The sequence below is a fragment of the Papio anubis genome, chromosome 1 (genome assembly GCF_008728515.1).
Source record: "Papio anubis isolate 15944 chromosome 1, Panubis1.0, whole genome shotgun sequence".
Classification (NCBI taxonomy): Eukaryota; Metazoa; Chordata; class Mammalia; order Primates; family Cercopithecidae; genus Papio; species Papio anubis.
In genome coordinates this window covers 9,135,004-9,148,766 of record NC_044976.1, presented here as the reverse complement: position 1 = coordinate 9,148,766, position 13,763 = coordinate 9,135,004, and the positions used below count along the sequence as shown (strand labels likewise).

Sequence of the window (13,763 nt, the reverse complement as noted above, 5' to 3'; positions counted from 1 at the left end):
TATTTTTAAAATATTTCTTCCTAGTTGATTACCTTCAGAAAAAGGTTATTTCAGAGCAGAGGATTATCTGGTCATATTAAAGCCACCCTATTTTGGGGCAACTGTAGAACTCACTCTAAGAAAGCAAAATTACTGTCTAGGAATCCTCTTACCATTTTGCAGCCAACTCTAATATGACTTATCTAATTTTACTTACCATCTGAAGAGTAAATCAGAACATGATCTCTTTGTAGAAAAGAGATTTAATGAGTAAGGTACAACTTTTATTTTTATTACAGTTTTCAGCTGCAATTTTGAGGTTGTCTAGAAAGCTATTTTTAAAAACTTTGAGGGAAACTTAGAGAAAATACTAACTGTGAGTCACATTAGCACAACTTCGGAGCCAAAATAAGCCTGCGAAATCATTTATTCTGGAACCATTCTAGAGATAAGAAAACTAGACCAAAACCAGGAGTTCAAGACCAGCTGGCCAACATGGCGAAACCCCATCTCTACCAAAAATACAAAAATTAGCCGGGCGCAGTGGCACGTGCCTGTAGCCCCAGTTACTTGGGAGGCTGAAGCAGGAGAATCGCTTGAACCCAGAAGGCACAGGTTGCACTGAGCCAAGATGGCGCCACTGCGTTCCAACAGACCAGAGAAGCTAAGTGAGGCCACACTACTCACTGAGCCAGGTCTAGAGCTATTTGCTGACTCACTGTTCTTTCTTCAAATAAAGCAGGATCAACAGGCTTTCAAGTAAATATTCTATGAAACAGTTCACCCTAAGTTAAGAAAGAGTGAGGGATATTCTGTTCAAGCCTGAGTAGCAAACTTAGTATAAATAAAATAGGGAAGCCAAGTGCAAAACAGCATCCAGTCTCAGAAGCATCAATTCATTCTGCCAGCAGGTAGGCATTCTGGTGTCCAGAGCTTCCCATACCCCACTCTAGGGGCCTAATGTAAGATGAACTTGAAATGTGGATTCATGGTTCAGAAATGAGGGATTGAGGAGATAAACCTTTAATCCTCCTCCCTTTCTTTGAAAAAAAAAAAAAAATTCCAAAAAACAGAGGGACACCAGGAACTCTTCTTTAAGCTCTGAGGAATGCCGGGCTCAGGTGTCATTCACTCTTTGGTCTCACATCATATTTGTCTGCATCTCTAGCTATTTGTGCAGCACTGGTTAATAAATTATGTTCATATAGCTAAACAATTTAATCTCTTCTTGATGGTTTAGTTAAGGAAACAGAAAAATCACCAGGACAAGTCAGAAATATTTCCATGAAAAACACTTACTACACAGAACATTTGTTGAAGCCACTGAATCACCAAGGTTTTACCGTACTGAACATAGCATGCTTCCTAAGTGGGTTCCAAATGTGGCCTTGGGTGCTTAGCACAGCATTTGCCCTTGCCTGCTTCTGTAATGGATATTTGTGGATATTTATAGGCTAAGTCTAAGCAACGGCACTCACAGTACTGACTGTGATGCCAGACTAATAAACACGAGAGCTGTGGCTACAGCTGCATGTTTAAAACCTTATTCGACAGGAAGACCAGGCATGGTGGCTCACGCCTGTAATCCCAGCACTTTGGGAGGCCGAGGCAGGCAGATCACCTGTGGTCAGAAGTTTGAGACCAGCCTGGTCAACATGGCGAAACCCAGTTTCTACTAAAAATACAAAAATTAGCCAGGTGCGGTAGTACACACCTATAATCCCAGTTTCTCAGAGGGCTGAGGCAGGAGAATTGCTTGAACCCAGGAGGCGGAGGTTGCAGTGAGTCGAGATTGCGTCTCTGCACTCCAGCCTGGGCGCAGAGCAAGACTCCATCTCAAAAAAAAAAAAAAAGGTATTTACAATGGTGTGACGTGCATACCTAACATATGCAAAAAGGCTATCCAGTGAACAAAGCCACAGCAACATTGTGTGTAAAAACAGTATCCAATCAACTGACCTTTTTTAAAGTCAAAAAGAAACAAAGGGAAATAAAATGTTAGGAAAATGAATTAACCTCCTCTATTGCTGTTCTCCAGTATAATATTTTTCTCCTACAGTTACCATGCCTTAGGAACCCAGTTCCTAGATATTCTGAAGCATTTCTACTGTACAAACATTGCCCTGGAGCTTTGGATGAAAGATGCTATCTGCCTGCAGCATTAAAATGCAGGTTTACCCGAAAGGAATTCTCACCATTCACAAAATAAGGGCAGAACTAAGGCGCTTATGCTTCAGTGAACTACCACACTGCATTAAAAACCCAAGACAACAAAAAGCCCTAAGGAAGCTCTTTTCTTTCTAGAATAAAACTAGGGAAAACCGAAGAGTTCTTTATTTTGGCGTAAGAAATAATTAAAACAAAGAAAATTTGTTTTCTGATTGAAGTAATACAGTTTTGTTTTGTCTTGCTTTAGTGGGACATAGGGAAGTCGGAGGAAGAGTTCCCTGAATAATGACAGTGTTATTCCCTAGAAATGATCTGGAAGACACTGGGTAACCTGATTCTTAAAGAGTCTGATTAATGTCTTGACTCCTAACGTGACATTATTTTCAATTGGTCCCACTTGGCAGTTAGGGAGAAATTTCTCCTTTACATCAAGATGAATGTCAAAGGAAAGGGTAATCTCAAGCGTATGTGCTAACGCTTTAATAAGCAAATAGTTACGATTTAAAATCCCCAAAGAAAAAGAACATTTTATATTAAGGACTCAGTAAGTGGGAGTTTTACTTCTCATTCCCAAGGAGCTCCCTATTTCTTACTCTGGTTCTAAAAAGAGCCCTGCAAAGCCAACATGGTCACTGACGCCTATAGTGAGAAAATGTGTAGAGTCTTACCACTCCTCTTCGTTAAGGTCTTTAGTAAAATTTCAAAGTCAATTTTACCAACAGCAAAAATTACCCTGCAGCCTACAACATTTAATGGAAAGATTTCTCACTCCTTCTCCCTTTGCTAGGTATTGCAGAACTTCACCACTTTCCACTTACATGTTCTGAAGGAAGAAACAAGAACATTATTTTTGTTTCTTTTTTTTTTTTTGAGATGGAGTCTCGCTCTGTTGCCCAGGCTGGAGTGCAGTGGCACAACCTTAGCTCACTGTAACCTCCGCCTCCTGGATTCAGGGGATTCTCCTGCCTCAGCCTCGATCAGGAGATCGAGACCATCCTGGCTAACATGGTGAAACCCCGTCTCTACTAAAAAATACAAAAAACTAGCCAGGCGAGGTGGCGGGCGCCTGTAGTCCCAGCTACCGGGGAGGCTGAGGCAGGAGAATGGTGTAAACCTGGGAGGCGGAGCTTGCAGTGAGCTGAGATCCGGCCACTGCACTCCAGCCTGGGCGACAGAGCTAGACTCCGTCTCAAAAAACAAAAACAAAAACAAAAACATGCTTTAGAAACAAAAATAAAGCTGGGCATGGTAGCTCACGCCTGTAATCCCAGCACTTTGGGAGGCCAAGGTAGGCGGATCATCTGAGGTCAGGAGTTCAAGAGCGGCCTGGCCATCATAGTGAAACCCCATCTCTACTAAAAATACAAAAAAATTAAGCTGGGCGCAGTGGCTCATGCCTGTAATCCCAGCACTTTGGGAGGCTGAGGCAGGCAGATCACTTAAGGTCAGAAGTTCAAGACCAGCCTGGCCAACATGGTGAAACCCCATTTCTACTAAAAATAAGAAAATTAGTTGAGCACGGTGGCGCACGCCTGTAATCCCAGCTGCTTGGAGGGTGAGGCACAAGAATCACTTGAACCTGAGAGGCGGAGGTTGCAGGGTCTGGAGATCGCGCCATTGCACTCCAGCCTGGGCGGCAGAGTGAGACTCTGTCTCAAAAAATAAATAAAAATAGAAAAATTAGCCGGGCGTGGTGGCTTGCATCTGTAGTCCTAGCCACCACCACACCCAGCTAATTTTTTGTATTTTTAGTAGAGACGGGGTTTCACCGTGTTAGCCAGGATGGTCTCGATCTCCTGATCTCGTGATCCACCCATCTCGGCCTCCCAAAGTGCTGGGATTACAGGCTTGAGCCACTGCGCCTGGCCAAGCATGTTTTTTTGAGATAGAATCTCACTCTGTCACTCAGGCTAGAGTGCAGCAGTGCAATCATAGCTCACTGCAGCCTTAAACTCCTGGGCTAAAATGATCCTCCTGCCTTAGCCTCCCAAAGTACTGGGTTTACAGGTATGAGCCACCATGCCCGGCCCACACTATACTTTTGAAATGAGTAAAATGTCAAGGGAAAAGGTAGGCTGATAAAGAAAAAGCAGAACCTCTTTCTTCAGATAAAATGTTTGCCAGCCTCACATGAAAATTAAAATGAGAGCATCTGACATTTTCAATTGTCAAGCTTAATTCACTTTAGTGTTAAAGAGTTTTTCAGCAAGCCTTTTACCTATTAAATGTGTCAATGTGTCACTGTTCTCTAATGTCCTTGCATGAGCGGCAGTCAAGGGGAATACCGAGTGAATGTGAAGAGGACTGCTGGCTGGCAGCATGATTGCAACTTTTCAGACTCTTAAAAAGTGTTCCTTGTCCTCCCTGTGTCCCCTATTCTAGCATTCTTAAACACAATGGTTAAAAGGTATGGGTCAAACTATCTTTCAGCACTGCAGGTGATAACTGTCTGTGCACTGAATGAATTGAGGAGGAAGAGAAGCAGTTATGAGTCAGAAGGCTCTGTTGCTCTTAACTTTCATATTCATACAGAGAGGTGAGATCGAACCTCACAGAGCCAGCAATAGGCTGGGAAATACCTCCAACAGCAAAGCTGGGAGCCATAGGCCAAATCTGCATACATGCAGCTATGGCCCTGCGACCCCATGGGTACCAGTGTAGGAGGAGATAACCTTCCTACACAGTAATCATAGGGTATCAATGTTTTCTGTGAACTTCTAGAAGATATAACCTAATAAGTATCTGAATAAACCTGGAAAAGCTACTCAAATGTTCAAACTTTTTTTTTTTTTTTTTTTGAGACAGAGTCTTGCTCTGTCACCCAGGCTGGAGTACAGTGGCGCGATCTCGGCTCACTGCAAGCTCCGCCTCCCAGGTTCACGCCATTCTCCTGCCTCAGCCTCCCAATGGTCTCAATCTCCTGACATCGTGATCCGCCCGCCTCAGCCTCCCAAAGTGCTAGGATTACAGGCGTGAGCCACCATGCCCCGCCCAAACTTTATCTTTGTTAACAGAAGCATGGCTCTATACAGAATTCCATCTTCGAATGAAACCAAACGTTTCCAAATAAATTTCTAACAAAACAATTTCACTGTAACTTGATGAACTACCCCAGAATTAACGTACACATCTATTAATCCATTACTCTGCCTTGCCAGCCTATGACCTGCCCATGCACCTCTCCCAACTCTGCCTGACCATGTCAGACTCAGGCATTCTAGTGAAAAGAAATTAACTTACATAGCAGAAAATTCAATCTTCAGGACACCTCTAAGAGTCAGAGAGTTCTCCATATGCTGAATCGAAATCTTAGTGATTTTTACTCCTAGTTCTTCCTTGTGGAGCTATATAGAATACCTTGTATTCAGTCTGAACTATTACTTACCTTTAGACGTTCAATAGCTTCCTCTCCTCCAGGTGTAGACATGATCCTCTCTTGAATACTGGTCACAGACGTCAAGCCCACCTGACTATTGAGTGAGCAGGAAGATGGGGATGAAGTGAGGGACCCCATGGATGCTGTGGAAAAATGGCCAGGGCGTTGATTCTCAGAGGCTAGCAAGTACCTATGCTTATTGTTCTGAAAATCTTTCAGATCTGGGAGATAGAAAGAAGAGAAGGCAGAAAAAGTAGGGAAAAGGGAAAGAAGCAGAAGAAAAAAAGACAGGAAGGAATATTGTTGTAAGAAAGGACAGCATTAAAGCGCCAAGACAAAGACAGGCTATAATACAAACACAGGTTACAACTGTTCTAGATGGCAGTTCTAAAACATGTCTGTCTTTAATAGTGGTATCCTAGAGGTTCAGAATCATTTGTGCACTTACAAACTAAAAGATTCCAATGTAGGTTAACACTGTATCTTGCAGGGGGATAAACCAGAGCCTCAAAGGAAACTGCTTAGGCACTCTCCCTAAAAAAACCAAAATACCTTCCATTTCGTCTTTCTAGTACTCCTAGTCTACAATGTCTTCAGATTTACACTTTTCCAGTAGTTTGTAACAGTAAGGGGAAAACAATGATCATTTATTTATCAATAATAATCCATATTGGTCTGGCTCAGTGTTTTATGTAATTCAGCAAAAATTTCCAAGAAAATGTTATGGTTAAAACAAAGTTTGTGCACTGAGTGGTATGCTTTGTATGGCAACATTTCGACATGCTAAAAGGATTTTTAATATGTCTTAAATAAAAAAGCGTAATTATAGAAATGAGAGGAATTTTGTGTAAGTCCTGGTTAAAAATTCAGGACTAACTGATTGCCTCAACAGGGAAGAACAATTAGCAGATGAATGAGTTTTAGTGCAGGTTCCATTCTTCGGTCAGAGCAAGCAAAAAATAAGGCCGATTATTTGTTAATTTAAGGCCCTTAATTAGCCTAAGAGTACAACCATGGGTCACTGCTAAGCCTGCTTCCTAGTATAAAATGCAAGTTTTAGGAACATACTTCCATTTACTAAGTCTCTAATAGAACGGTTAATTTCGCTTTTAAACTCAGTATTGGTAAAAGAAAAAAAAAATTTAAGCCACAAACAACAAAATTTACTGATTTGCTGTTGTACTTTCTTTCATTAGTCATCCTTTGCAAAAAGATACCAAAGGTAAACCATAAGTATTGGTGCAATCCAACTTTAAAATTAGCTCATTTTTGAATCTGAAAAATTAAAATTCGTATCAAAACTATGTAAGTTTTCCTTAAAGGAGATGAGTCAATACACACAGTTGGAAAAAATACTATTAGTTTTCCCTGGGCCTACTCATCTCTACTATTTAATTAAAGCTAGTTTTTTAACTCCCTTAAAGCCAGTGGTTGCTTCAAGACAGTTTGAAAACCACCATCTGCAAATACAGAACACAGGGAAACAAGCAAAGAGGCATCTTTTAAAAGGGGGATAGGGATTAGAGCAAAAAATTAACCATCGGGGGAAAAGACCAGGATGGACAGAGTTTAGGTCCAATGGTCACATGCAAGCCCTAAAAGGAATTAAGAGAATTAGATCAAGATGGAAATTGAGAAGTAGTCAGGGCTGCTTTCCCTCAGGAATATAGAATTAAAACTTAGTCATGCATGGTGTTTCAGGAAATGCCGCAACTGCTAAGAAAAGAGGTAGGCAACAAGCTGGCAGCAGCAACACCTTGAGCACAAAAGCAAAAAGAAGGCGGCACCTTTTCTACACCAGTATCGTTGAGCTTTGGAAATCTCAGACAGAGCTGCTGCAGTCCAAGAGTCACTTCTGTATCAGGACATTATAGTGTATTTAAGCCCTAACCTCATAACCACAGCCAGGGCTATATTTGGTTTCTCCTATGCATTTTCTCACTGTCTGCCAAGCCTCATTACATGCCTTACTGTAGAAATAAACAACTCAGGTGGCCGGGCTCAGTGGCTCATGCCTATAATCCCAGCACTTTGGGAGGCCAAGGCAGGAGGATCACGAGGTCAAGAGATTGAGACCATCCTGGCCGACATGGTGAAATCCCGTCTCTATTAAAAATATAAAAATAAGCTGGGCGTAGTGGTATGGGCCTGTAGTCCCAGCTACTCGGGAGGCTGAGGCAGGAGAAATTGCTGGAACTCGGGCAGAGGAAGTTGCAGTGAGCCGAGAGCTCACCTCTGCACTCCAGCCTGGTGACAAAGCAAGACTCCATCTCAAAAGAAAAAAAAAAAAAAAAGAAAAGAAAAGAAAAAAAGAAATGACTCAGTACGAATCTAAAAATTAACCCCAAAATCAAGATATTTTTCTTCTAAGATAACAATTTCTTGATGAATTACCTTAAAAGGGTAAGAAATAATTTCCTCACCAACTTAAGATATATATGGAGAGAATAACGAGGTACATGTGATTCTTTAAAAATGTTTGAGTCATTTTAGACACCTAAGTTATTTTAATTTGTGACTTATGAAAAGAGGAAAGGCTGGGTGTGGTGGCTCACATCTGTAATCCTAGCACTTTGGGAGGCCGAGACAGGAGGACTGCTTGAGGCCAGGGGTTCCAGATCAGCCTGGGAAACACAGCAAGACCCCCATCTCTACAAACAAAAAATTTAAAAATCAGCCAGGCGTGGCAGTAAACAACTGTAGTCTCGGATACTCAAGAGGCTGAGATGGAAAGATCACTTGAGCCCAAGAGTTCAAGCTTGCAGTGGGCCATGATCACGTCATTACACTCCAGCTTGGGTGACAGAATCAGACCATCTCAAAAAAAAAAAAAAAAAGGAAAAAATATTTATCTAATCATCTGAGGCCCAAGATATGGAGAAAAGCAACTTAGCACAAGCTCCCATGAGTCTCAGCCCAACATTTACAGAGCTCTCCAATCATAGATAGTTTTGCGGACTGAAAATGATTATTGGTAAAATGGACATAATAAAATATTTTCAGAGCCATTAACAGAATTAAAAGAGACTATATTCAAGGTGCCTAGAATAGGGCCTGGCATATTATGCACAATTAGTAAGTGCCAGTTGCTATCATCATCTATGATTTTTGGATTTAATTTAATCACACTGGGAAAAACTGAAGAGTAGAAGCAGCAAGAGACTCTCAAGCCTTTCTACTTCACTCAAGCCACAAACTGAAATTCAGCAAAAATTAGTTTGCTAAATGAAGAAGGGCAAAAATAGGATTATTTCTGATTCTATACTATGCTCTGTCTGGGATTTCTCTGTAAGGATTGCTGGCATGCAAAGCTCATTTTAAGGCTGATCCAGCAGAGGCAGATTAGCAAGTCAGAGTACTGGAAATAACCAATATGTGAAATACACACATTTGCTTCCACTTCCAGAGTAATCATCGATCAATGGATCAACTGAAGGTAAGCAGGAGGGAAAATACGAGAAGGGTCAAAGTTCAGGTTCAGCAGTGACACAGAGAGGGAACAGAGCATTTTTTGGCATTTGGGGGGATGAGAAAGTTAATATTTAGAATATGGTATCAATTTTACAAATGGTATTCATCTAAACTCAGACTCTAATCAATAAGAAGAATTAAACTAGAAGAGGCCTTGAAAATCTTATTAGAACTTTAAGGAATATAATATTAATTTTACACTCAAAAAATAAAAATATGCTTTACTAAACCAACCTATATTCTATTCATATATGAATAATCCATTTTACTCACTTTAGAGAACTTCTGAATAAGCCATTGTATAGGCACATCATGAGTTTTTTTAAGATACATTTTAATACAACATTGTAAAACAATACTCTCTGGAAGTGTAGTTCTTGAACTTCATAGGAATTGAACTTTCCCCTTCATATGTTCATAGACAGCAGGAGGCAATCCATCATTTTACAGGAGGAGGGGGCCATTCAAAGGAGAATCTTATCTGAAGGTAGGATTGAATGGTGCATTTCTTGTATTACTGCCACTACACTAATCCAGAGTAACCCATGAAACAAAACCCAAAATTTCAAATAACATTTCTATGAAGTAATTAACTGCTCAGTGATAACAGGTTTAAAATTCCAAATAAACTTCATTGCTGATCTAAAACAGAATTCTAACAAAAATACTAGCGACATATTTGTGATTTAAAAACTAATTTCATGAGTTCAAACGGATAGCCTGGTATATGCTACATAAAGGAATCTAGAGATCATTTCCATTGAGTTTTTTAAGGAAAAAAAAAAAAATTTTTTTTTCACTACCATTTAGCTTCATCATGTTCCTTAACTTGAAGTTTATTTTAAATATAAGAACCCTGAATAAGAACCTTGAAGAAGAAAGGATTAGATTTTGTAATGATCCTTAATTCACTTACTATCAATAATATCTCCCAGGCCCTGAGCACGAAGAAGGTCCTTCAGCCGTGTCACCTCCTCCTTTAATTCACGAACCAGTTTGGCATTGGGGTCCTCATTGATAACAGCATTGCATTTAATTTGTTTTGCACGATCTGCATATCTAGATCCAAAAAGAAAATTCATTCTTGTCATTTCTCATATGTTCTACTTCTCATAAGTAACATACTATTATTTCTAAATCAAATATCCTGAGTGTTTACATTTTATGAGCCTTCGTAATACATCTATATAAAGCTTTGTAGTACCTATTAAAGATGAAGAAAAAGGCTCAGATGAATTTAAGTGATTTGCACAAGATCACAATGGAAATAAATAACAGCGAGAGGACTTAAACCCAACTTATGAGACTGTATAGTATTCACTCCATTATATCAACTGTCTTTCATGGAAGAAGGGTAGAGAGTTCCAGACTGAAGTAATGAAACCTACTCATACATAAAAAATAGGCCTCAGGAGGCAGCTCACACCTGTAATCCCAACACTTTTGGAGGCCAAGTGGGGAGGATCACATGAGGCCAGGAATTTGAAACCAGCCTGAATAACATAACAAGACCCCCGATCCCTACGAGAAATTTTTAAAAATCAGCCAGGCCTAGTGGCATGTGCCTGTAGTTTTAGCTACTTGGGAGGCTGAAGTAGGAGCATCGCACGAGCCCAGATGTCTGAGGCTGCAGTGAGCTACAATCTTGCCACTGCACTCCAGCTTGGGCCACACAGCAAAAGACTCCATCTCAAAAACAAAAACTAAAAAGCAAAAAAAACTTCTCATGAACATTCTGTTGTGTAATTGTTTTTTTTTTTTTTTAAGAGACAGAGTCTCACTATGTTGCCTAGACTGGCCTCAAACTCCTGTGCTCAAGTGATCCTCCTGCCTCAGCTTTCCAAATAGCTGGGACTACAGGCACACACCACTGCACCTGGCTATGATGGTAATTTTTTAATATTGCTACATATTCCTATAATTTTTATTACTTATTATGATTTCAGCATTTCTTTTTTTTCCTTTTTTCTTTTCCTTTTTTTTTTTTTGAGACGGAGTCTTGCTCTGTCTCCAGGCTAGAGTGCAGTGGCGCCATCTCAGCTCACTGCAACCTCCGCCTCCCAGGTTCAAGTGATTCTCCTGTCTCAGCCTCCCAAGTAGCTAGGATTACAGGTGCACGGCACCACGCCCAGCTCATTTTTGTATTTTTAGTAAAGATGGGGTTTCACCATGTTGGCCAGGCTGGTCTCAAACTCCTGACCTCAAGTGATCCACCCACCTCGGCCTCCCAAAGTGCTGGGATTACAGGTGGGGGCCACAACGCCCAGCCGACTTCAGCATTTCTATAACGACAAACACCACAAGCAGGGTGGCGCTTCTTTTTATAGAAATGAATATTATAAGAAAATGTCACTATTATCTAAAAGTTACCCAAAAATCTCACTTGAGCAATTTAAAAATCTTTCCTATGAAAAAGTTCCTGCCTTATCTAGGAATCCATGATGGATAAAAAAATAAAAAGTTCATACCTTTCCCAATGAAACGGAAAACCATAAAGAGGTAAATTCTACTATAATACAATCACTTTTTCCCTAAGTTTTCCCTGTTATGAGAGGAAAGGAACATTATTTACATAAATAACTACCCAGACAGCATAAAAACATCCATGGTATCACAAAATGACATCTGATGGCAATGTGGTCTACGTTGCTACTGAGATCAAAAGAAAGTACCTCAGAGTGCTCAAAGTCTCATCATAGTTGATATCCGCGGGGCTCAGAGCAGCAACCATTGCAGTCCGAGAATTGCCACCTAAAAAGATTAATCATGAGTATCTCAAGTCACACTCATTTTAAAAGAAAGAAAAATTTCATGGAATGTGTCAAATCTGAGGTTGCGATCTCAAATCCTAAGATTTAATGTAATGTCAAATTTCTTTCTTTTTTTTTTTTTTTGAGAGGAAGTCTCACTCTTTCACCCAGGCGAGCGGATCACTTGAGGTCAGGAGTTCAAGACGAACCTGGCCAACATGGCACAATCCTGTCTCTACTAAAAGTATAAAAAAGTTAGCCAGGCATGGTGGTGTGTGCCTGTAATCCCAGCTACTCGGGAGGCTGAGGCAGGAGGCTGAGGCAGGAGAACTGCTTGAACCCGGGAGGCGGAGGTTGCAGTGAGTCAAGATTGCACCACTGCACTCCAGCCTGGGTAAGAGAGCGAGACTCCATTTCAAAAAAAAAAAGTAGAAGTGAATGAAGAACAGTGATTCGAAGGTCTGAAAACATCAGCAATGAGGAGGAATAAGGGTTGGCAATGTCTAATTTTGTGCACCTCAGAGGAGCATGGATTTTTGAAATATTGCTCGCTTTTGAAGAGCGAGCAATAATCTGAAACAGGTATGGGGAGTTGGGAAGACAATTACAGCACAGTTCATGCCCTGAAGTAAATGAGATATGGGAGTACACCCTGGCTTAAAACCAAGAGAATCCAACCAGCTGAAATTAGGAGTAAAAATGAAAGCAGGCAAGGAACACTCAAGTAGTAACATGAATATCTAGAGATTATTTGTCTCCAAAACAGACCTAGGACAATTAACCACAAAAGATAATCAAAGTGAAAAAGATAACTACTTTTCACTAGTGGTCAACATACCTAAATTTTCTCGAAGGAGCCAAGTAAGTACAGAATCCCTGTAGGGAATAAAATCCGTTTTCTTCTTCTTTTTACTCTATTAAAGGGAAAGGAATGGTCTTAGCATTTTTTGTTAGGGAAAAAAATTCCCAAGAAAGGCAAATCAGTCTAAAATTCCCAAGTAAATTAAATTACAGTACAACCCCAACACTGTGGAAGTTTATCATTCATAGTTTTAATTCTTCACAATACCAAAAACTCACGCAATAAGGTAATTTTTTCATTTTACATTTTATTTTGAAAACTGTGTAACATATTCAACAGTTGAGAGAGCAGTATAATGAGCTACCATACCCAAAATGCAGCTTCAACCATTATCAATACTCTGCCAATCATCTTTCAATTAACCCCCAAACACTTTCTACAACTTTTTATTTTCCTGACCCATTCTGAAGTCAGTTGCAGACCTCATCTCCATTTACCCCTAAACACTTCAGCATATAAGAACATTGTCTTACACAGAAAACAATGACCAAGTTCAAAAAAGTAACATCAACACAATACTATTACCTAATATCCTGTCCATATCATTTTTTTTCTTTTTCTTACTGTGAAGGAAAAGGTCATGTTTTTTTTAAAAAAAAAAAAAAAAAAAAAAAGCCACAAGACCATTATCACACTTACCAAAATAAACAATAATTCCCTAACATCATCTAATACTCCATCCTCAATTTTTATTTTTGCAGAGGGGAGAATACTAATCCTGTGCATTCCAGGTTGGATGTGTTGGAGCAAGTCATCTAGTTAGTGAATTTACTTGGCCAACCACCATGTCATTGGGTGGGTTGTTGCAAATCTAGCAACTCCTTTTTTTTTTTTTTTGAGACGGAGTCTTGCTCTGGAGTGGTGGCGCAATCTCGGCTCACTGCAAGCTCCACCTCCCAGGTTCACACCATTCTCCTACCTCAGCCTCCTGAGTAGCTGGGACTACAGGTGCCCACCACCGTGCCCAGCTGATTTTTTATATTTTTTAGTAGAGATGGGGTTTCACCGTGGTCTCAATCTCCTGACCTTGTAATCCGCCCGCCTCGGCCTCCCAAAGTGCTAGGATTACAGGCGTGAGACCCCGCACCTGGCCAAATCTAGTAACTCTTGTAAAATAATACTCATTTGGTCTCTTTGAAAGGAAATTATGCCAAAA

At 40.3% G+C, this 13,763-nt stretch overlaps 1 protein-coding gene across 9 annotated transcripts in view; it reads right to left on the bottom strand.

Moving 5' to 3' along the window:
- Positions 1-13,763, bottom strand: part of KIF1B (kinesin family member 1B) — a 175,154-nt gene that overhangs the window by 98,858 nt on the left and 62,533 nt on the right. For 4 of the 9 annotated variants that reach the window (XM_021941811.2, XM_031669296.1, XM_021941696.2 and 1 more), the window contains 4 exons: positions 12,584-12,659; positions 11,668-11,746; positions 9,912-10,054; positions 5,534-5,667 (listed from right to left, as the gene is read on the bottom strand). In XM_021941811.2, coding sequence (XP_021797503.1) covers positions 5,534-5,667; positions 9,912-10,054; positions 11,668-11,746; positions 12,584-12,659 — 432 coding nt within the window. Of the gene's footprint in view, positions 1-5,533; positions 5,746-8,912; positions 8,955-9,911; positions 10,055-11,667; positions 11,747-12,583; positions 12,660-13,763 lie in introns of all 9 variants that reach the window. The other 5 variants (XM_021941628.2, XM_021941579.2, XM_021941768.2 and 2 more) reach the window with 3 other exon arrangements.